The 24,347-nt window shown below is 33.8% G+C and overlaps 3 protein-coding genes across 3 annotated transcripts; 2 read left to right on the plus strand and 1 right to left on the minus strand.

Moving 5' to 3' along the window:
• The first annotated feature begins 1 nt into the window (after window position 1).
• Window positions 2-6,917, plus strand: LOC120209586 (truncated transcription factor CAULIFLOWER A-like). Its single transcript, XM_039208554.1, has 7 exons — window positions 2-292; window positions 5,857-5,935; window positions 6,069-6,133; window positions 6,221-6,305; window positions 6,392-6,448; window positions 6,520-6,680; window positions 6,793-6,917. The coding sequence occupies exons 1-7, from the start codon at window positions 108-110 to the stop codon at window positions 6,899-6,901; spliced, it is 741 nt and encodes a 246-aa protein (XP_039064485.1). The 5' UTR covers window positions 2-107; the 3' UTR covers window positions 6,902-6,917.
• Window positions 6,918-12,777: 5,860 nt separating this feature from the next.
• On the plus strand, window positions 12,778-15,512 carry LOC120209643. Its single transcript, XM_039208589.1, has 7 exons — window positions 12,778-12,961; window positions 13,058-13,104; window positions 13,608-13,719; window positions 13,830-14,317; window positions 14,418-14,797; window positions 14,895-14,992; window positions 15,079-15,512. Coding segments are annotated over exons 4-7 (966 nt in total). The 5' UTR covers window positions 12,778-12,961; window positions 13,058-13,104; window positions 13,608-13,719; window positions 13,830-13,831; the 3' UTR covers window positions 15,081-15,512.
• Window positions 15,513-17,849: 2,337 nt separating this feature from the next.
• On the minus strand, window positions 17,850-18,971 carry LOC120209587 (dof zinc finger protein DOF5.4-like). Its single transcript, XM_039208556.1, has one exon. The coding sequence runs from the start codon at window positions 18,823-18,825 to the stop codon at window positions 17,992-17,994; it is 834 nt and encodes a 277-aa protein (XP_039064487.1). The 5' UTR covers window positions 18,826-18,971; the 3' UTR covers window positions 17,850-17,991.
• Between the last annotated feature and the right edge of the window lie 5,376 nt (window positions 18,972-24,347).

Raw genomic sequence — 24,347 nt, forward strand, 5'->3', positions numbered from 1 at the left:
GATACCTAGAGCAAAAAAGAAAGCCATATATTCCATACCCAATCATCCTCTTTTTTTTCTGGCTTATTCTTTTTGCCCTTGTAATTGAAGTTTTCTGGGTTCTCAGCATGGGGAGGGGTAGGGTTCAGCTGAAGAGGATCGAGAACAAGATCAACAGGCAAGTCACTTTCTCCAAGAGAAGGTCTGGGTTGTTGAAGAAAGCCCATGAAATCTCTGTTCTTTGCGATGCGGAGGTCGCTTTGATTGTCTTCTCCACCAAGGGGAAGCTCTTTGAATACTCTTCTGGTTCCTGGTACCCCTTCGGATCCCCCCTTTATTTCCCCACTGATTTTTTTCATCTGAACCTAATTCAATTACTGTTAGATTCTACTGCATGCGATGACTAGGCTGCTTGAACCTCAAAGCATGCATCATTTTAGGGAAAGTTTGGGGATTGTTGTTAGGAAACTTATGGCTATTAACCTTTGGGTACTATTTTTAGAAAGTAGAAATGGGTAACTCCACTGCCAACCCTTTCAGGAGCCTAGTGTTTTTATCCAATCTAAGACATCTTTTTACAAGGTTCTTACGAGGAAGATGAAATATTTTACACGTGAAAATGATGGACATTCACCTGGTTGGTTTATTATTACTCCCTTGATGCCATGGGTGGAGTGGGAAGTGAATAGGGTTCGTCCTTCATAGCCCTACAATTTTTGACTTCTCTCGAGAATTCTGTGTGAATCAGATTGAATCTGAGATTTTCTCCTTTGAAGGTGAACAGTGGGATGTGATGGATGGGACAGTGTCAGTTTTATGGAAATAAATGTCTTATTGTGAGAGCTGAATCATCCAATGTAATGTTAATGATAACTTTGTCTATCGAATCATATGCGTGGTATGCAGATTTATGTCGTGTTTGCCGATAAATCCGCTGCTTAAAGAAAATAAAATACAATAATAATAGTAAATTTAACGCTCACTTCATAAAATAATTTGAGTGAATTAGTAGAAATTTATATTTATTTATAGAATAAAATAGGAGACTAAAAGTGTTATATTAAGTGGGATTGTTGAAAATTTTCAATTTCCATGGATTAAAAAATGTAAGAAAAAAATCATCCTTCAATGTATTTTTAAAATTTTATCTAAAAATACAGTGGAAAATAGAGGAAAATCAAAAGAATTATGATTTGAGAAATAAAAATAATATTAAAAACGAAAATCTAAGAAAAAGACCAAGTTGTGCGCGTGTGTATATATAAATTATATCTTATTAATGTTTTATCAGTTACTCCGATAAATGAATCGAATGTTCAACGAATGTTTCGTGAGAAGTTCGTTTATTTATTAAACGGACAAGAACAAAAGGCTCGCTCATTCATTTACGTTCGTGAACGTTCGGTAATCCGTTTGTTTATGTTCGTTCGTTTATGTTCGTTTATATTCAATCTAATCCCCAAACAAGTTTAAAATATTCAGACCTAATAAATTTTAACCTTAAATCCATTAATATTTTAAAATCTAATTAATTTTAAACCCAAGTTACTCCGATAAATGAATCGAACGTTCAACGAATTTTTCGTGAGAAGTTCGTTTATTTATTAAACGGACAAGAACAAAATGCTCGCTCATTCATTTACGTTCGCGAACGTTCGGTAATCCGTTTGTTTATGTTCGTTCATTTATGTTCGTTCGTTTACTTTCATTTATATTCAACCCAATCCCCAAACATGTTTAAAATATTCAGACCTAATAAATTTTAACCTTAAATCCATTAATATTTTAAAATCTAATTAATTTTAAACCCAAATAAAAATACCCAAATCAATTAAAGAAAATATAAACCCTAAACTTATTTGAAAATAAAAAACTCTTCTCAAATATAAATCCGATTAATTTTATATTCGTTTGCGTTTGTTTATGTTCATTCGTTTGTGTTTCGTTCATTTGTGCTCGTTAATGAACGAACATAAATGAACATGAACAAATTACGCTTCTTAATGAACGAACAAGAACAAAATATTTTGTTTGTTTAGTTGTTCATGTTCGTTCGGTTGTTCGGCTAAGCTAAACGAACGAACATGAACACGCCTTCGTTCGTGTTCATTTACACGCCTATTATTAATTTTGAAGCTTTTACTTGTATGAGAAGTTAATATTTTAGAAAATACATTTAAATTCACATATTTGTGGTCTATGTTTATGAAAATTTAAGTTGTATAAATAAAATTTATATTTTGAGAATATCAATATAATTTATAAATATATATTAATATGTAATTTTAACACTTTTAGATGATAAAATGTTTTTTCTAAATATTTTGAAGGGGTAAAATAATTTATCTATAATTTCGCTTTCCTACAATTAAGAGATTTTCAGCTTTCTCCCACGTTGACATCACCGACAATTAAGAGAGATTCAACCTTTCAAAAGTTTTGAGGTAAATTGCTGCCTTAGTCATTCCCCTTTTTGCCTTAATTCAAAAATACCCTTTTTAATATCTTATGCGATTTTCTAAATGTCCAATCCTCTTCATTTTGATCCAATTGATTAAATTAGTCTTATATAAGCACTCTAAGTTCAATGATAATACCCGAAACTATTAACCCGATTTTCGGGGTGTTATAGGCTAACCGAAGCACACAATGACCATTAAAAGTTTTGTTTAACCTATACCAATTTAATCATTGTTTACATCATAGGAAAAAATTGGGATGAGATACCCCCCATAGTGAATGTACATTGTATGCAATTAGTTTGTCCCTTTTAATCTTGATATTGAGATCTTCAGTCAACAAGGTAGGGTTTTCCTTCACATAACGCCTTTAAATTTCATGGGTTTTATCTAATTCCTTTAGATATTTTTTTCAACTTGATCTCGATTTAACCCATTGGTTAGTGAATCCGTAATATTATCATTTGATCTTACAAAATTGATAGAGATAACTTCATTTGGGATCGAATGTCTATTGTATTATGTCGACAACACATATGTTTCGACTTACCATTGTACTTGAAATTCTATGATAGTCACAATATATGCACACTGTAGGCACATATTTCAACCATTTAAAAATATCATCCAAGAAATTCTGAAGTCGTTTGGTTTATTTTTCAGACTTATCTAAAGCTACGAACTCAAACTCCATTATGAATATGATTATAACTGTTTTTAAACATTTCCATGACACAACTTCTCCTCTCATTGTGAAACATATTCACTTTGTGCCATTGATATCTTGAATATCAAATTTCAACTAGCATTGATTTATCATCCTGAGATGGTAAGATGGTAAAAATATATAATCCATCGTTTAGGACTTATTTTTATTTTGGTAATATGAACATTACCTTATTAAGACACCCCACAATTTCAAGTGTTTGTATTACGCAAGTTTTCAACATTTTCATAACTCATATGGTGCTATGTCCTTTTTTCGTGGGAACCTTATTTAAAAAGTAATTAGTTTACAGAAGTTCTCCTCTCCACCACATGTTTTGTGACAACTCAGAACTTCGTAGTGTTTCGTTCATCATTTTTTTATTGTTCAATTCTTTCTCTTTGCTACTCAATTTATTTTAGGATAATATAATGATGTCACTTCATGAATAATATCATGTTGTGCAAAATGGTTTAACATATTCACTACCACTATCACTTCTTATCATCTTATTCTATTTATTACGTTGGTTTTCAACTTCATGTTTATAGAAAATAAATTTCTCTATAATTTTGCTTTTTCTCTTTTAGTAAATACATATAACAATACTTTTGTTATCATCAATGGAGGTGATAAAATATTTATTCCTCTCATCTGTGTCCTTATTACGAATTTTAAGAATTTAGCCAGTAAAATTTTCTTAGTGTCAGCATCTTTTGTTTCGTATTTATGATCTACTGTCATCCATAATTAATTTTTTTTCATCTTATGGATATTATACAAATTATATTATGTTTTTGACAATCTATTTAGGATGTAGTTATAACATAAAAGTTAGAATCCTCCCTAATAACAGGAGGATCGTCCGATATATGATCAAATTTAACATGACCAAATAAAACATCTTATGTTGTCATATCTTGAAATTATATCCATAGAGTTTTATAAGTTTCTCTTCGTGACTCATGACCACCGACAATCATGATTTTGTTAAACAAGAAACTAGAATTAATAATAATTCCAACAATAAACCAAAATTAAATTCTGATTTATTCCACCGGCAAAATTTAGTTAGAAACTAAGTTAGTAACAAAGTCGTTACTTTCAAAAGATTTCTATTATAAATAGTAATCAGATAATTTTGTTAAGGGATAGAATTACAATCCCAATTGATTCCAAATACGAAATCAAAAATTCTAATAAAAAATTAATTCTCAATTATTTTCTATTTTGTTGTCGGACACAATCAAAGTTTTGTAACAAAATCAGTAACCATAGTTATTTTCACAACAATTTCGTTGAAACAAATTTTTTCGCTATGAGATTCTAACGAACCCGTTAAAACGGCTGGATAAATCCTGAAATAAATTTATTTGCTATATCGATTTTCTCACAATTTCCGAATCATCTCGAATTAATAAAGGTAGAATAATGAGATAATATTCTGTCTTAAGATTGTTATGCAATATAACAATTCGAGACAAAAAATTAAAGTAAAATAAATACAAAATATACTTTTCTATTTTGATATTTTGAACGGAAATGGTTGGGGCTTGTAGCTTTAAGATAAATTTTCAGTTACTCATTTGGTGCTCGCGATTGTTAGTCGTATGTTTCCCAAAATAAAATAACAAGATGATCAGCTATAATAGCACAACAATAGAGATCTCAAACTATCATTGTCTTCGTCTATCACCGAAAAGTTAATAGAGAATTTTTCTTCTTCTTTTAAAACTTATAAAAAAAATTGTTGAAACTTAAAAGGATTTTAATTTAAAATATTCAAAAATATATAATTATCTTTAATATTTAAAGTTAAATAAATAATAAATATCTTTCAATTTGACATATTAAAAGAATGATTATCCTACTAATATCCAGATTAAAAATATATTTTAATTTATAATGTTCAAAAAACAATATGAATTTAATTTATGAAATTCACTTTTTTTTTTCCAGCACAATTGTATAAAATAACACTTGTTTTATTATTATTATATTTTTATAATCAATATTTTATTATTATATTAATAGTAAAATACTATTAATGATATTACTTGTCTATCTATGGCTAACATGTCTTTGGTCCCACTAGGCACATCTGTGCATGAAATGCATGCATGGCAAGTGTTGTTGATACGTTGCTCTCTGCCATTTTACTCTGTTCTTACTGTTTCTCTCTCTCTTTCCCTTTTTCAAATGAATTTTGGAGTCCATATTTCAATCGTGTTTAGATATGTTTTTAGAGACGTAACAGTCTCCCATCAAGGGCGGACCCAGGATAAAAATTTAGGAATTGTTCGGACTACCCCTAGCTACCGGGGTCCGCCCCTGGAGACAGGGCACTGCTCTGTGCAGGGCCAGGTGCATTCACCATTTCCGATGGTGAGTTTGCAGGAGACGAACTCAAAGTAGAAGGGTTAGGACTTGCGGCTGGGCCTTTGGATGACGGTTTAACCAACACATCGACTTTCTGGCCGGCTTGACAGTGTCCTGGGACGCCGCAAAGGAAATAAAAATGGCCGGGTCTTTTGAGGGTATTTTTATTTCTCACAATTTGAGGGGTTGCCCGGGCAACCCCTGGCTACCCCCTGGGTCCGCCCCTGTCTCCCATTGAGAGAGAATCATTCTCAACCATTTTCATCAATTTTAATTTTTGATAATTGTTTATGGTCGAGGGTTCCATAAATCATCATTTGATCTGTTGTGCAGTATGGAGAGGATCCTTGAGCGGCATGAAAGGTTTTCTTATGCAGAGAGGCAACTTGCTGCACATGAAACTGAACAAAATGTAAACCCCACCCCACCACATCATTTCACAAATTTCCTGGAAAGTTTCATGCTTGTTATATTAGAGTCGATATGAACATATTCGTATCGAATGAAGCATGTTTAAGGTGCATAATTTCAAGGTGTTTATACAGGGGAGCTGGACCCTGGAGCATGCAAAACTCAAAGCCAGGATGGAGGTCTTACAAAGAAACCAAAGGTGTCGAATTGATTCCAAAACTTCTAGTATTTGGTTATTTTTCACCATGCAAAGTAGAAATCAAGTTTGTTTGTAATACTTTTAAAGGCATTGTATGGGGCAAGATCTTGAGAATTTGAGCCTTAAGGAGCTTCAAAACTTGGAGCAACAGCTTGATTCTGCCCTTAAGCACACTCTCAAAAAGGGTAAAAAACACTTGCACAATATATATATATAGTATTAAATAAGCACTTGGCCCTTTATGATTTGGCCTTGAAAATCTTTGATTTGCAGAATCAGTTCATGTTTGAATCAATCTCCGAGTTTCAGAAAAAGGTATGGATTTGCATGGAATCATATGTATTTTCGGATAGAGACTGCTTGATTGACATGTTCCATGTATGCAGGATAAAGCATTGCAAGCGCAGAATAATATCCTTGCCAAGAAGGTAAAGGAGGAGGAGGAGAAGGAGAAGGAGAAGGTCACTGTCCAGCAGGCACTACAAAACAATTCGCAGGATTCTTCCTCCATGCTTCTGCCACAGCCAATGCACTCCCTGAACATCAGGTTTTAACGATCCGATGGATCCGAACACGATTCCTATGACCATATCTAAATATTCATCCCTGATGTCATATATCAATAACATGGTTCTAATTCACGTCAAACCATTGTGCAGAGGCACGTGTGAAGCAAGGAGCAATGAAAGAGAAGAGGAAGGTAATCCAAGTCCACCACATCGTGACTCCAATGTGCTATTCCCACCATGTATGATTCGCCCATCTTGAATATCTAAAAGCAAGTAAAAATATATACCTTCTTTAGCATGAGAATTTAATGCATTTATATATATATATATATATATATATATATAAACATATGTATGTATGTATGTATATGTTTATTATACATGCATGCATGGCACAAACCGATATGTGACTTGTACTAAGTGTAATCTGGTGATGTAATATGCATGCATCCATAGCGCAAACCGATATGCGACTTGTATTTATGTGTAATCTGAAGATGTAATAAACATACATGCATGTCACATACTGTGATGTGACTTGCATGTGCAAACCGGGGATGTAACTATTAAGTAGCGTTGTTTTGATATATGAAAGGATAAAATATTATAAAATATAAAATTAACTACTGTGCATTTGAGGGGCATGTGCTATGCAACAAATGCAGCTATTTTGTCTAGTACACGTAGCACAACTATTTACCACTAATAAATAGGGATAACAAAGGGGCGGGTAAGGTGCGGATACCCCTCTCTCATCCCCATACCCATTTAATATTTTCAAATTCACCACTCGCCCACCACCTATGATAGATAATTTTTTTTAAATCCACACCCGTCCATGCGGGTACATTCTCAAATCTATCCCCACACCTACTACCCAACTGGAGACGTATTCGACTAGACCCGCTTGACAACAACTTTAAGTTATACATAAGCAACAAACATAAAACAAACACGTCCATTAAGAAGTATAATAAAATAAATCAAGGATTATCTGAGTTAAATGTTAACATAGATCTTAAAGTACATAAATTATAAGTTATATCTTATACAATATTAAGATTTATAAATTAGTCTCTAAAATTATACCTAAATTCATAATGGTCCAAAATTTAATGAGTATTTAGTAGGCGGACAGATGAGGGGCGGGTAAGGTCTCAAACCCATCACCCTCCTAATACCCACGATGGCAGGGCCGATTTTGGGCCTGTGCGGGCTGCCCAACCGCACAGGGCCCAATTTTTGTAAGGGCCTCCAATTTTTTTTAAGTCTTTTGTATATAAGCGTATTTAGGATATTTGGCCAAAGAATTTTCAAATTCAATGCCCACACTAAATAATATTTTAGTTTTAAAAGGTCTATTTTACTGTTATGGTATAGGGCCACCAAAATTTACAAGACGGCCCTGCACGATGGTTACCACTTTCTAAATCCACACCGGCCCACTACCTACTAAAGCTATACCCATTACCGCTCCAATTGAAGCGGGTACAGTACGAAATCTACGAAATTGTACCCGTTTGCCATCCTACTAATAAACCCTTATACCACAGTTAAAAAAACAATTATTATTCCCAACGATCCGGTAATTTTAGACACGATTATTTGATAGATGATCAAATTAATTTTAATTCATAATCGAATAAAGTTTTTTGGAAAATCAATTTATTGATTAATTTTAAACTTTTTTTTAATATTTTAGGCCGATCAGTCGTCAATCTTTTAACTCAATATTAGATCCAACTAAAAAATATAAATTTAAATAAATATTTTGATATTTTATCTTGTTTGATTCAAAATGAAAAAAAAATGTTAAAATATTTTATTAATTTTAAAAACAAATCTCCACTACTGATGGCGTTTGTGATTTCTTTTGCATCCAAAGCTATTAATAAGTTTCCAAAACCTATTTCTTTTGCTATGGTTAAACCTTGTTTGACTCCCCAAATTTTGGTCAATAAACTGTTCGTTTGACCGATGTTCATTGCAAACCCTTTTATCATTTCTGACGAGTCCTCCTGCAGCAACCGTACCTGAAGAACTATTGTATGTATCATCGGTGTTCGTTTGACGTTGAATGCTCGCATCACTGATATTGATGGTATTTAAATCCAGGATATCAAAGAATAATAACAATTATTTTACTATCGAGGTCGCTAGTTTATTGCATACTAAATTTAAAACCATTCATGTTTATGTTAGTTGGGATAATTAATAAATGTTAATTATGTTCCACTCTTCATTTGTTTATAAATTTGTTGGTAATTTAAGATTAAAAAATATATATGTTGATGGGTGTAATTGTACACCTAAAATTAAATTATTCGATAGTGCAAAATACATGAGCTTGCGGGTCACAGTCATAAGGTGTAACTTATCTGCCCTCTTTTTAATGCTTTTGTAGTAATTCTTATTACTTCTACTTTTTAGGTTTCTTTCATTGGATTTTATGAACGCTTAGAACTAAGGTAGCGAAGTGATGTTGTCTTAATTTAGGTTTTAACCCATTTAACTTTATTCCTTTTTGTAACTTGCTATCGTTGACTTCTGTGTATCATTCTTGTAGGGATTACTCCCCATCACAGACGCGCATATGAAGACTGCATATGAAAAATATTCAACTATGTATTTATTTATTTATTTATTTATACATGCATTGCATTTTATCTTTATTTTTAATTTTTCTGACTGTTGGAGGTCTTCCACGGAAGCTGCTCTTAACCTTGCGTTTAGGGCCAGCCTACTACCCTACCTCCCCTTACCCTATTATATATGAGAATAGGGTTTTGTTGTTGTATTGTAATTAAATTATGTGTTTTATTTTATTTAAATTAATTCATAGCATAATTTACGTTGAGATATAATCTTATATTTTAATTTCTACATCTTTTAATTAAAGGTTATTATTCTATATGTAAGGGGTCTATTTTAATCATAAACCTTAAATTTTATCGTCCTAAATCCTAAAACTTAAATCATAAACATTATATATTTTTTATTAAATAATTTGAGATAATTATAAGGTAGTATATTATTATTTGATACATAAATTATATTGAATTTATTTTATACAACCTTTATATTTTAATCTAAAATCTTAAAATCTAAAATTTTAACTCTAATTCTTAAAACTTAAACCTAAAATTAAATCCTAAACCGGCACGACCTGGCTGAAGGCCCTGTCTTTCGCCATCGTCTAGAGAACCACCGCCGCCTCGAACCCTTTCCATTTCAAGCTGCCGCATGGATGTCTCCCCCTCTTGGAGTTCAACATAACTAGCCGTGATCCCAATAATAGCCACCCATATCCCCTTCTCCTCCCTGCTGGAATCCGCCTCCGGTTGTCGACTCGTTTAAGTCTGTCGAGACCCAAAGGACACCGTCTCGATGTACCATTTCCAGGAAAAACTCGCAACATCGAGAAACATGGAACCGATCTATTTCGACAAGGCATTCGAGCTGTTCTGCAACGGGGAATCATTCTACGGACCTTACTGAGATCGTGTTTTAGGGTATTGGAACGCAAGCTTGGAACAGGCAGACAGGATCTTGTTCTTGAAATACGAAGACATGATGGAAGATGCTTGGTTTTACACCAAGAATTTGGCCGAGTTCATTGGACATGGATTCAGCTTGGAGGAAGAGAAGAAAGGGATGGTTGAGAAGATCGTGAAGATGTGTAGCTTCGACAGTTTAAGGAATCTGGAAGTGAACAAGAATGGAAAGGTTTTGAAGAACAGGCCATGGGAAATGCCGAATGATGTCTTCTTCCGCAACGGAAGAATTGGAGAGTGGGAAAATCATTTGACAACGGAGATGGCTAAACGCATCGATTTCCTTGCTCACTACAACAAAATAGATATATAACGGCGTCGCGGCGTTTTGGGAACAAACACCCCTAAATATCAAAATATTTAGCGGCATCTTTAGGAACAAATTTCACAAAAGAAAAGATAATTAGCGGCATTTTAAAAAAACCTGCTAAATATTATAATTTCTAGCGGCTTTTGTAAAAAAGATGCCGCTAAAAGCTAAAACCTTTAGTTGCATTTGTTTTAGCGGCGTTTGTTTTTTAGCCATAAAATTTTTAACGACGCTTAAAAACACCGCTAAAAATTTATTTTGACTGGGCATAAGTTAAGTGGTTCGAGTCTAAACTCAGTCCACCATAAAATATAAAAAAATAAAAAATTATAGGCATAATACAAAAGTTAGACCACAACATTTACTAAAACAGTCGCTTTAGTCCATATTATTTTTTCCAACATTTTGATTCTTTAACATTTTATTTTAGGGGAAAAAACTCTTCTATGGATGAAAATCATTAGTTAATACACAATAAATGTTACAAAATAAGATTTTTTTTATCTTAAAATGATACGTTGAGGACAAAAATGCTTTAAAAAAGAATAAGAGTCAAAGTAATCATTTGGTCGAATACTAAGAACTCTTTTGCCTAAAATAAAATAATAGAGATCAAAATACTAAAAAAGGATTAAAATAACCACTTTAATAGATGTTAGGGCCTAACTTTTATATCATGCCAAAATTTATAATTATGGATGGAAGGATAAAGAGGGGCGTCAAGGAAAATTTTAAAATTTTGTTTAATTTAAATATTTTCTTTATATTTATTTTTGACAATTAAATTCAAAAACAAAATGTCATACTTCCTAAAATTTTGTGTATTCACATTTATAGATTTTTAATATAACTTTCTTAAAATTTACATCACTAACGTAAAATCTTTTATCATCGTTAAATAATTAATATTATCCATTAAAAATATAAATATAATAATTTAACCATATCTTGTACTTAATTTGAGCTCCTTGAACTAGGGGTGTTCAATCGGTTAAAATGATGGCCGATCGAACCAAATTATCATTAACCGAATTAATCAAACTTTTTTTTTCTTTAACCGTTAACCGAATCGAACTTTTTTTTTTGAAAATATTAACCGAACCGAATAAATTTCGGTTAATTCGATTAATTTTCGAATTAACCGATTATTTTTAAAATTTCCTAATTTATATAAAAATTGAATATTTTTTAATTCAAAAAACAATTTACAATTAATTTAAATAATATATAATTATAAAATAAAAATTTTATATGGATTTTTTAATTAATTAATGTTGATTTAGGTTTAAAAGTTATTGGATCTTAAATTATTAATTGAGTTTTAAATGGTTTGGGCTGAGCCCATATGTTATATATTTAATATTTAAAATTTAAAATTTAATTTCGGCTAATTCGATTAATTCAGTTAATTAACCGATTTTGAACCGAATTAACCGTTAACCAAATTCTAAAAAAATTATTAACCGTTCCCCGACCGAACAAATTCGGTGACCGACTGAATTAACCGAACTAATTCTATTCGGTCGATTAATTCGGTTAAAACCAAAAAATGAACACCCCTACCTTGAACCCGTTCATTTACCATCTCTAAGAGTCCTTATAAATTTTATTGAATATGCAATATTACTTTATTTTATATGTCACATTATGATAAACAAATTAAGTGAAAATTATATATATATATATATATATATATATATATATATATATTGACATAGAAAATTTTATATATTTAATAATACAAAATCAAATTCATATCTTATATTACATATTTGATTAAATTTTATATGTATTTTCAATATTTATCCTTAATCTTTCAAAAGGGTAAGTTAATCAATATTTATCCTTTTTATAGGTAAGTGGAACCAACTAGCTGGTATATCTCCACAATAACAAAATAGTATTTTGCAGAATAATCCCCCAGATTATGATGACACCCAAATCTTTTAAAAACCTTTTCTATCTCCAACTCAACAAATCACATATATCTAATATGGAAAGTGACCTAGTTTCCTTATATATATATGTGTGTAAAATTGTAAATTATAGTATTCATTTAACAAGTTTAGATTCGAATTATACTATTTTTAATAGTCTAAGATGATTATAAGATAGTATCTGATTAGAATTTAAAACAATCACATGTAGTACTTACAGACACAAATGTTCAAATCCAAAAATGCTAGATAAAACAACACTCGATTTTACCAGTAGGTCAAAATTTCATCTTTTTCATTTATGGAAAGATCATCATACCCTTTGTAACGTTGTTCATATGAAGAGAAATGACAAAACGTTTATGTTTACAAATTGGAAGTTTATGGTTACTGAGTTTGAATTTATGGTCTTATTGATATTTAATGTTCTGAGCTGTCCATTTATTTCTCAACCTTTTTGCTTTTTCTTCTCGTTCTTGGACTGCCTCTTTCCTTTTAAACATCCATTTGGCTCAATTGTATGTTTCTCTTTCACAGCTCTCTCTCCATATATTTGTTTTTAATGTTCATACATATTTCTTTGATTAATGACTTGTTTTCATGAATATTTGCAGAAGAAAATGCAGAAAACCAGTCTGGGTTTTTCCTTGGCTGATTCAAGGTAGGATTGTTTTCATCATGTAGGACAAACTGTTTGATTAATTTCCTAAGAGAACATTGCATTTGGTCCACATGCATTTGCTGAATCCTTGAGTTTTATTTGACAACTGCAGAAAATTTGCAGAATTTTTATGTGATGTGATTTGTTTGTTGTCATCTATGTGTTTTTCTCTCCATTGGGTTTTCTTTTAAGTTTTCTGATTCATTCCTGTTCAGTGAATACCCAAATTCAGCTACTTTTCCCCATTTTCGTTCATATGATGTGTTTTTCTTTTTTGGCTCATGATTGTTGAGTCTTTTCGTCTTTGATTATTGTGAAAAGCAACTTGTAGTCTCTTAGCAATTGGTATAGTGGCCTCACTTGAATATAGAAACCACTGGCGATCCTCGATTTAACCCGATGCCTATATTCGATTGCCGATACGATATGTATGCCGAGAATGTAGAGTACGAGGAACTGAATTCTCTGTTTCTCATGGTTCATTTTGGCTTCTTTGATTTCAGGCGACTTTGGACGTTTAAGTGAACAATTTGTTTTGGCTAAGAATTAGTACCAGCAGAAGCAAATTTTTGCATTCCTTTTACCTTGTTTGATTGCCTTGTGAACTCTACGTAGGTGCGATATGAGTTCTTGAATACTCGGATAATTATTACAGCAATGGATGGTCCTCATTGATGGATTGATGATGATTTCTTCATGTTGATACACTATTGAAATCTCTGCAGGGATGAGAACATATAATGTAGAGACCAATTCAGAAGTTAATGGGGAAGTAGAGAAGGATGGAGTTGGCCATTTCACGTCTTGGAAGAATCCGATACAAAGAGCATCATATACTGCCAGTCCTAGTGAAGCAGAAACAAAGGCAGTAAACTTAGTTCATGATATGAGTGAGACCTTTCCCGCATCTGATGCACCGGAGCTGGTTGTTTTTATTCAAGAGAGTGATTATCAGTCAATCAAGGATATCTTCGTTGACAGGGAAGTTTCTTCATGGAGTCGATTGAATAGAAGTGAAAAACCTGGAAAACCTCCAGGGATAATGTCCTCTATTTCCAATGAGATTGAACATGATTTTCAGAAATACGTAAGGAAAAGACATGCTCTCGAGGACTTAATGAAGGATGGTGAAGAAGATTCCGGTGGAAGAGACGATCACTTGCATGATAAGTCCATCAGAAATATGGCATCCTGGACGTGGCACGTGAAAGAGGTAAGAAGCTACATGCTCCAATGATGGATATTTCAATTATTCTTTGGAGTATTCCTCACATAAAAATATTCAGAATTTGATTCATTGAACGCATATGCAGCTCCAAATAGGAGATTCAGCTACATTGAAGCCAATGGAACCATCTGTGACTAAAACAACGGAAGACCGAGGAGTGGAAGCCGAGAGTGGAAGCACCATTCATCTTTCTGATCCATCTTTAAATACCATGAGTAGCCTTGAGGAATTTATGCAAGGTTCAGGGTGTCAACAGCCACATAAAACCGAGGGTTTATCAAGGACCGAGGATAGGATGTCAAGAAGCCTAACAGGTTCTGGACAAAGCATTGTCAACGAAATTGCTCATGACGATTGTTGTCCGTTTACAACAAGTCCTCTTTCAGGACAGATACCATGTTCCAGCAGCGATTCTCTGCGATCAAGTAGTAGCACTACCAGCTCTCATTCGTTTGCTTTCCCCATGTAAATTGTTCCCTTTCCATGAATTCTCGTTGTGCTTTCCTCAGTTATCCTGGAAAAAAAAACATCGGTGGCTCATTGTTTGGTGTTTATGAAACAGACTGCCATCGGAATGGAGTGGCAGTCCAGTAAGAATGGCAGAACCTGACCCGAAACGGCCGAGGAAGCACCAAAGTTGGAGAACATGTTTTCTCTGCTGTATGTGAACCTCCACTTGCTTCTTTTGCACAATAGTAACTCTAGTTCCTCTTATCTGATGCAATTTTCATGTGTATACCATGCAGGATTCCAAAAGCATCATGCTTTTCAACAATGGTGTGATACTAAATGATAAATCTATAAATGATGCTCTTCAATTGTCATACAAAGAGTTCTTTTACCTTCCAACAAATAAGACAAAGATTGTCTTTTGTCTCTTTATACTGTCAATGACACGAGTTCAAATTTATACAAATCATCTGCTGTTCCAGATTTGTATTGTTTTATGAAAGTTTTACCAGAGAATCAGTAATGTCCTTGATTTTTGTCAAGGGATTGATGACCCAGTTTCTGCCGAGTGAATATGTAGGTAGTAGGAGAATCATACTCCATAATGCTCATGTCCGAATATGTATCGGATATGGACACTCTTGTACTAGGTAATCAGGTTTTCATCAATGGTGCTTTTGAGTCCATAGGTGGCTTAAGAAAACGGGCAGCAGTCGTCCTCGATTTCGACGGAAATGCACATAGACAGAGACCTTCACAGCTAAGGCTGAAAGTCTCTTGCTGCTTACGGCATTACACAGCTAAGATGTAGTCATTTTTGTCGCCTTTGATGAGCAAATCAACGCTGGCTCTTCAGTTTCAGACATTTTTAAGCATCGTCTTCTCATTTACGGATGGCAATTTGGAAGGACGGTTTCACATTTGCACCAGTAAAGATTGAATTGAGTGAAATGCATTAAGATGTTGATATCTCGAGTTTGAGTCGAGTTGAACTTTTACAATTCGAATGTCTAAAAAATAGATTAACAATTTTTCAACTCAACTCGGCTTGAAAAAAGTTTAAATAGAATCTAAATGATAAAACATATGATGTTAATTTCTATAAAATTAAAAGTATATTGTATATCACAATATGGTCCATTACCAATGAAATCTTGAAATGATCCTTCCATTTGGCTATCAAGGCAAAGTCCATGACCACCAGCTCCCAACCATCAATGTCGCTCTATGACCTTGTGAAAAAGCAATGATTTCAAAGAGTAACAAACCCCGGATTCTGACTATTCTAGAGTCGAGTCAGGTAGGAACTCGATGGGGATAATCTCTGCCTTTTGGTCCAGCTCAAGGAAGTCCATATCCTGCTGGTTGGGGCATGTGGTTAAAACAAAAAAATGGAAGATTGGAAACGGCAGCTCACAAGATTATAACCAGTCATGCATGCCTAAACCGATAGACTGATCTAGTATGCATGGGTGGTTTTCAGCTTTAAGATTTGACAGACCACAGGGCTCCATGAGCAGCAACATTTGGCCAAACTATAAGGACAGCAGAGGAGCAGGTCCAGGACCAATGATGGTCCGGCCTAACTCCTCCTAGCCAAGTTGATGAATGATAATCACCCCTAAGTTTAGACTCTTTACCAAAGGCAATCTCCCTATCATTGTTTTGGCAAAGAGCAAAACTCAACACATATGTCCTGCAAAGATGTCAATTTGGGACCACACCAGAAATCCTCACCTCCAATGGTTCAAAACCACACATTTAATGCAAAGAAACCACTCAAATCCATTCCATTTCATCATCAATCATCAACAACACATTTAATTATAATTAAGATACAATGTGCAATGTGACATGGGAAGTTCACTTTCCCATAATAAACTCTACTTAAAACTCAAAGGGCATTCAAAAATGGTGTGGGGGATAACTCATCACAGTTGAGAACACAAAACTGGTTATGGTGGTGGGTGGAGTGAGACTTGAGATCACTTCTCCACATGCCCTGACCACTTCACCCAATATCCACCCTCATCATGAACATATTGAATAACAAAACTACTCAAATTTCTAATAACTGTATCAATGAGAGGGAAGGACAATTAAATGTACGGACATAAGATTTTATGTCGATTGAAATTATAAAATTTTAGAGAGTGAATTTATAAAATTTTAAGAGACGAAAATATATTATTAATAGAAAATACACAGACAAAATCTAAATATATAAGAGAATTTGAAAACGTCCCACCGGTCCCGCCTCGATCCATCTGTGAGGACAAACTGACCCTATGCTCGACGGGGGTCGAAACGGTCAACCTACCCCTCGGTTCTACGCATTAAGGCTGTTTCCGGTGTCTCATCACAGCCAATGGTAGAGTCATGATCACGCATGGGACAAGTCACTAACTCTCCCAGGACCTACCAAAACAACTTCTATCTTTCAATAATTCAAGGACTATAGGAGTACTCGTATGCCCTCAACAGTTTCCTATCCTGTCCTATCCCTTCCTCTCCATCAAAATCAAGCCAAAGGCGTTGCCCTTTTTATTCTCATATTATTTAAACTAAATATACTTAATTAATTAACACTAAGATTAGTGATGATGATGCTGATGATGATAATAAGTAGCACTATTACCTTGAACAAACCTACAAACAAACCCATCAAATAGAAAACAAAAAAGAAACACTAATTTTCTCTCAAACTAATAGTCTAATATACATATCATACACAGATAATAAATAAAATTCTTCAATAATAAGAGAGAGAGAGAGAGAGAGAGAGAGAGAGAACTAACATGAAATTAGCTGACGAAAACACGAGAAAGAGTCAAACTGGTTCAAAAAGTCACCAAAATAAAACTTCAATACTATAAGAATGGAGGAAAATATTTAAAATTTACAAAATAAGAAACAGTAGCAGCCATAAACCCATATATATAACTCTATAAATTGCACACTTTGACGATATATATTATCACAATTAACAACGAAAATGGTTAAATCCTGCCGTAAACTTTGAGGCTCTCTTTGATTTTCTTTCTACTCATTCAAATTTGTAGTCAAAGAAAACAAAAGAAAGAAGAGTGAAAGATAATTTACGGGAGAAAGAGGGTTGGGTGATCCTGATCAATCCACTGAGATTGACTCCAATATGTCTTATCAACACCGCTAGGGAGATCAAACAACGATTGATCTCCATTCTCTTGTCAATCCAACGCTCCAAATCCATTCTCTGATCTACTAGACATATTTGATAGCTCAACCTGCACCGTCTGATCAAGCAATCCCCCGGTGATTTCTTCCCTTACCATATTCATCATCTTTTGCTCTTCCACCTGCTGCTGCTGTTGCTGCCGCCACTGTCCATTTAATACCTTGTCGAAACTGAACGACGTCGTTTCATTGTTTGATAATGTAATCAGGCTCGTAAAACTCCCAATTCCCGAAAATATCCCACAGTCCGATCCTTGTTCCAGCAATCCTGTCCCGGACCCTAAATTGTTACGGTTTCCGCGAAACTTAGGCTCGCTCAAGCTTATCAAGTTCGCACGAGAGGTTACTGCCGACACCGCCTCCGCTGCGCTACCGGCATAACTGTTTTTGTTTGTCACCGCAACGTTAGAATTTGTTACAGTGAGACTCGAACTCTCGCTGCTAGAACACGAATTCGCTTTAGCTCGATCGCGGTGTTGTTGCTGCTTCGGGTGCGGCATAGCAGTGGCCGCAGCCGCGGTGGCGTCGGATGAAGTTTTGCTTTTCGTGCGCTTGGCCTTGCAGCAACCACGGCCGAAAGGGACGTTACGGAGGACGCCGCCTTTAGTCCAGTAACGACGGCAGCCCTTGCAGAAATGGCGTGGCTGAGAGAGGTTGTAGTTGTTGTAGTAACAGAATTTTGTGTTGAGAGAGTCGCAACGTGGACACTTGAGGGCTTGGTTGTGGTGGTGGTGGTGCAGTCGTAGCCTTCTATCTCCTCCTCCTCCTCCACCGCCGCCGTTGCCGCCGAATATGCAGCCACCTTCGATCGAGTTGATTTCTTGCATTACTCGCACCAATTTCCGCTCCAAAACTAAAAAAAAAGCAGAATAACACAAAATCAAAGAAAAATTTATCCGAAAATCAGAGATAAATCCGTGAAATAATACGAACACAAAGATTCCAGCAAAATTTTCGCAGTAGAATGAAAGAGTACGTGTGTTTGTTTTGAGAAAAGAAATGAAGACTCGCAAATGTCGCTTCGTGTATCCCTTAGTAACGAAATTATATTCCAACTACCATACTACAAATTTATTTATTTATTTTCAATACATTTTTCATATTACTTTGAAATACTCATTTCGTTAATAATATATTTTGAAGTTATTTATTTATTTTTAATACATTTTCATTTTACTTCGAAATAAAATTTCGTTAATAATACATTTTAAAATTTTAAGATTCATATAAAGAATGATAATTTAAGTATTTTCGATATTGATGTATATGATTTTAGATTTTTAATTTATTTCATATATATTTTTTTAATTTTTTTACAAATTTTAAAATTTAGAAAAAATACATGAATTCTCATTCTAGCAGCAAAATCTCGTATCTGATTATAACAAATTCTTATAAGAACTTGCATACGCACGGTGATTGAGAAAACTAATTTAAAAGATTATTTTACGAAAATACATTAAAATATTATAGTAAAGAAATTGATTTTTTAAAAAAATATAGATTTTTCTTGATCGAGAGGTGCATCATAATAAATATAACATGAAACGTTAAATTATTATAATAATAGAACATATTGTATCATAATATCAAAGGAACAATTGATTTTAATTTAGATAAATACAATCAATAAAATAAATAATTATATAAAAAAATTATAAATTTTAATGTCTACTCAATTTTAATGTTTAATCATAATGTATGCATGTTATCCGGAAATATCTATGCCCCGATCACCAGGAAAGTCTCACGTGCGGCAGTCTAATATATGGTTAAAGAAAGATTTTACCGGAAATGTTATTATTTTTTTAATATTTTCGATAAAAAATTACCTAAAATATTATTATTTTTATATGAAATATTATTATTGGGTGCTTTACCGGGTTTGTTAACATATTCGATAAAGTGCTACATAAAACATAATTTTTTTCTATCGGAAATGTTAATATTATGCACTTTACCATAAATGTTAAAAAACATTAATGTTTTAGATAAAAAAAATAATGTTTTAGGTAAATTTTTTACCGAAAATATTAAAAAATAATAGCATTTTCAGTAGCACATTTCCTTAACCGTATATTAAGGTTGTCGTACGGCAGAACTTGCCCCTATCACCATCTTTTTCAACCATTGCAATAATCAAATAATAATAATAAGGGTAAACAAAATCAATAGTCATCAATATTTGAATAAATTTTCATTTTTTATAAAGTTTCAAAAGTGATACATTAGTCACTAATATTAACGATTTATAACAAAATGATCACTCCACCGTTCTCTGATGACATGGCACCATTAATAAAAATATTAATATTTAATTTTATCACTAAACTATTACTAAAATATAAATAGTCATCAAAATATTATGTACCTAATTTATCCCCCAAAAAAATTTAATTTTCAATTTTTTTAAACACTTTATCATCTCAATTATATTCTAACAACATTCCTTTCAAAATGAAAATCATCTCAAAAGTATTATATTTTAAATTAAAATTAATTGAATACATGACTTTAAAAAATATTTGTGCATTTGTATTTAATGAAAAACCTCCATTTATATACGTAGTGTATTTTTGTTTTATAAGGAAAGTGGTTCGAATAGTGTATTTTTATTTTAGAAGGAATGTGGTTCGAATATAATTTTGACGATAGAATATTTGAGAAAACTATAAAATTAAAAAGCTTTTTTGTATAAATTAAATATAAAATCATTGTTTAAAAACATATTTGACGTTTCAACAAATTTTTAAGGTAAAATTGAATATTAACATTTTTATATGAACGGTACCACGAAATTAATTTTAACAAAGATAACGGTGAAATGACAATTTTATTATAAATCGATGACATTAGTAGTCATTTTATTACAAATTAACAATGTTAGCAACCAGGGCGGATGCACTAAGCCCCCTAGAAGGTCAAGTGCATCCCCATTATTTGGAAGAATGGTGAAATTTAGTTTAATGTTAGGGAAAAAAGAAAAAAAATATATAAGTGTCGGAACCGCCTTTCGGTTTGGGCCCCGAATTTGGGCTTCGACTTGGATTAAATGAATTGAAGTCGCCACCGATCATTTATTTTAAAAACAAATGGGTTGATCGGATACCCTATTTCTTACCTGATCTGCGTTGTACCAGAAACGCGTCAGGTTTGGGAGTCGGTTACGTCAAGGAAGGATTAGCACCCTTGAACCGCCCTTTCGGTACCAATTAATTTATCGGTTGTCTTAATTGCGAAAATTAAAAAGTTTAAATTTAAATTTAGAAACCCGATTCAAATTACTTATCTTTGATCAGTTGGAAATCTTCTAAAAAGGTCGAAAAGGTTAGATAAAAAAATAAATATTAAATAAAAATAATAATAAAATTATCTAAAATAATAAATCAAATGGGGAAAAAATAAATAAATAATGCATAAAAACAAAAGCAAAAATAATGAAATAATAAATTTGAAGGACATAAGATAAAAAACAAAAAAAGAAAATATAATAGTAAAAAATATAATAATAATAATAAAAGAAAATGTTAAATAAAATAAAAATAATACGAAAAAATAGTTTAAAAATGAAAAGAAAAATATTAAAATAGGAAAACCAATAAAAAAGGATAAAAAAGAAATGAAATAAAAAGCTAAAAAAATAACAATAATAAAATAAGGGTCAGGGACTGAATGATAATTAAACCTAAATGAGACAGTGGCTAAAATGGAATATTTACAAATAACATATCAGAATTCAAATAACATCAAACACACATCATATGTTAAATTAATGACTAAAAATGAAATCAATAAAACATTACGACCAAAATAAAAGAAAATAAAACTATTTAAATGGTTTTACACAAAAGCTGCAAAGTGCGAGGGGTCTAAGGTGTAGTTATACCACACATCAAAATGCTGAACCCTTCCCCAATAATACGACGTCGTTCTAATTTTCCAAATAAATGGCCAAATACACGGCTACAAAGAAACCCCTGTGTGCAGAGATTACATTTGAAACAAACCTTTTCTTCTTCTTGTGCAATAGGTGGAGTCAGTTTCACGGCTTGGTTTTCAAGTAGCAAGTGCTCGCTTTCGTTCTAAGTTTCTATTTAATATCTTTGCCGAAGCCCACCACCACGCCTCGTTCGATTCTTCTTTTCTCAAGGCAGGTATTTCAAACTTTACCTGGAACTGTTCGAACGACACTCCGATTTTTTGCTCTTGATGGTTTCTTTTTTGCTGTTCGAATCTGTTTGGGTTTGAATCCTTGATCTTTTCTCTAGTTTTCCTCGTTCCCGTATTTTCCAGTGTTCACAGGTACATCTCTCTGGTATTTATTTGCTTGATTTTTTGCCTCCCCTCTATGGGTTTCCTTCGTCCTTATTATACTTGCTTGCCTCTAGATATAGTGGTAAATTAAATCCTGGATTATCCGGGATTTACTCTGTTATTTTATGCTTAGTGGTTAGAGTGGGATTTGCTTTGTTTTGATTTGGCCGGTGGAGGATGACTCGACGTTTGGTACGGCTAAAACGTGCAGTGACTGGATGCTACCGGGTTGGGTCTCATTCGGGTCGGACGAAATTACGTGTCTACAGCTGCCCCTCTTTGCACATTTTTGTGTAACAAAAATAGAGCAAAGATTACAAGACACAAATTTCGTCCATATTGAATATTCGATGCCATTATTGATTTGTCATAACCCATTCGGATTGAATCACGAAATGACTCCCTCGTTGCGAGGTTGAGTTGAATTGGGAAATTCTGAGCACGATATCCTTCGTCGTGAAGCTGAAATCAAACTTAACACTTTGGCAAGTAGCTCATGGATTGTCTTCTAGCCCAAGATAATTCGTCATGAAGCCTGAAACTTGTCATGAAGACTTCGTTGTTGTTGTTTTACTGATGACTCCTTTGTGGTGAAGTTGGGTCAATCTTTAGGTACGATATCCTTCTTTGTGAAGTTGAAATTGTAGCAAAATCAAATAGTGGCTTCTGGTTGCCAAATGGTAGTCAACTTCGATCTTCTTCTCGGTTTAAAGACCTTGGTTTAAAAAAATTTAACTGGGAAATAGTTCATTGACTCCACCATATTATTGATAAGCCCTTGAGTTGAACGAAATCGAACTCAAAAGTCTTCGTTGACAGATAGCTTTTCTCGAATTAAGCTATGTTGCCGGAAAAATGACTTATTGTCACTAAGGCACGGTTAACCCAGGTCTTCTTCTCGACTTGAAAACCTCGATTGCAGCCGGACAATAGTGTGATTGAGGTGCTGAATGGAACCGAACTCGACAAATTTATTGACAGATAGCCCTTCTTGCCTTGAGCTATGTTGTAAATGATGTTCCTTGGAGCTGAGAGAAGTCGAACTCGAAGGTCTTTGGCAGATAGCTCTTCTAGCCTTGAGCTATACCGCAAATGATGTGTCGTTGAGCTGAGCGTAATCGAACTCAAATGTCTGTGTTGGCAGATAACCCTTCTAACCTTGAGTTATACTGCAAATGATGTGCCCTCGAAGCTGAGTGTAGTCGAACTTGAGGGTCTTTGGCAGATAGCCCTTCTCGACTTAAGTTATGCTGCAAATGATATGCCTTGGAGCTGAGTGTAGTCGAACTCGAAGGTCTTTGGTTGGCAGATAACCCTTCTCGATTTAAGTTATGCTGCAAATGATATGCCTTGGAGCTGAGCATAGTCGAACTCGAAGGTATTTGGTGACATATAACTCTTCTAGCCTTGAGTTATGTTGTAAATGATGTGCCCTCGAAGTTGAGCGTAGTCAAACTCGAAGGTATTTGGCAGATAGCCCTTCTTGACTTAAGCTATGATGCAAATGATATGCCTTGGAGCTGAGCGTAGTCGACCTCGAAGGTCTTTGGTTGGCAGATAACCCTTCTCGATTTAAGTTATGCTGCAAATGATATGCCTTGGAGCTAAGCGTAGTCGAACTCGAAGGTCTTTGGTGACAAATAACTCTTCTAGCCTTGAGTTATGTTGTAAATGATGTGCCTCGAAGCTGAGCGTAGTCGAACTCGAAGGTCTTTGGCAGATAGCCCTTCTCTACTTAAGCTATGCTGCAAATGATATGCCTTGGAGCTGAGCGTAGTCGAACTTGAAGGTCTTTGGTTGGCAGATAACCCTTCTCGATTTAAGTTATGTTGCAAATGATATGCCTTGGAGCTGAGTGTAGTCGAACTCGAAGGTCTTTGGTGACAGATAACCCTTCTAGCCTTGAGTTATGCTGTAAATGATGTGCCTTCGAAGCTGAGTGTAATTGAACTCGAGGGTCTTTGGCAGATAGCCCTTCTCGACTTAAGCTATACTACAAATGATGTGCCTTGGAGCTAAGCGTTTGGAGCTAAGC

This window comes from Hibiscus syriacus, unplaced genomic scaffold, assembly GCF_006381635.1.
Source record: "Hibiscus syriacus cultivar Baekdansim isolate YM2019G1 unplaced genomic scaffold, ASM638163v2 tig00019423_pilon, whole genome shotgun sequence".
NCBI classification, from domain to species: Eukaryota; Viridiplantae; Streptophyta; class Magnoliopsida; order Malvales; family Malvaceae; genus Hibiscus; species Hibiscus syriacus.

What these genes read in the sequence shown, in the direction of transcription:
- LOC120209586 (XM_039208554.1), top strand. Translation starts at nt 108, where the DNA reads ATGGGGAGGGGTAGGGTTCAGCTGAAGAGGATCGAGAACAAGATCAAC. An exon ending in GTCTTACAAAGAAACCAAAG is followed by an intron (nt 6,134 to 6,220) that starts GTGTCGAATTGA and finishes ATACTTTTAAAG; the next exon opens with GCATTGTATGGGGCAAGATC. An exon ending in TCTCCGAGTTTCAGAAAAAG is followed by an intron (nt 6,449 to 6,519) that starts GTATGGATTTGC and finishes CCATGTATGCAG; the next exon opens with GATAAAGCATTGCAAGCGCA.
- LOC120209643 (XM_039208589.1), top strand. Translation starts at nt 13,832, where the DNA reads ATGAGAACATATAATGTAGAGACCAATTCAGAAGTTAATGGGGAAGTA. An exon ending in GGACGTGGCACGTGAAAGAG is followed by an intron (nt 14,318 to 14,417) that starts GTAAGAAGCTAC and finishes ACGCATATGCAG; the next exon opens with CTCCAAATAGGAGATTCAGC. An exon ending in CATTCGTTTGCTTTCCCCAT is followed by an intron (nt 14,798 to 14,894) that starts GTAAATTGTTCC and finishes TTTATGAAACAG; the next exon opens with ACTGCCATCGGAATGGAGTG.
- LOC120209587 (XM_039208556.1), bottom strand. Translation starts at nt 18,825, where the DNA reads ATGCAAGAAATCAACTCGATCGAAGGTGGCTGCATATTCGGCGGCAAC.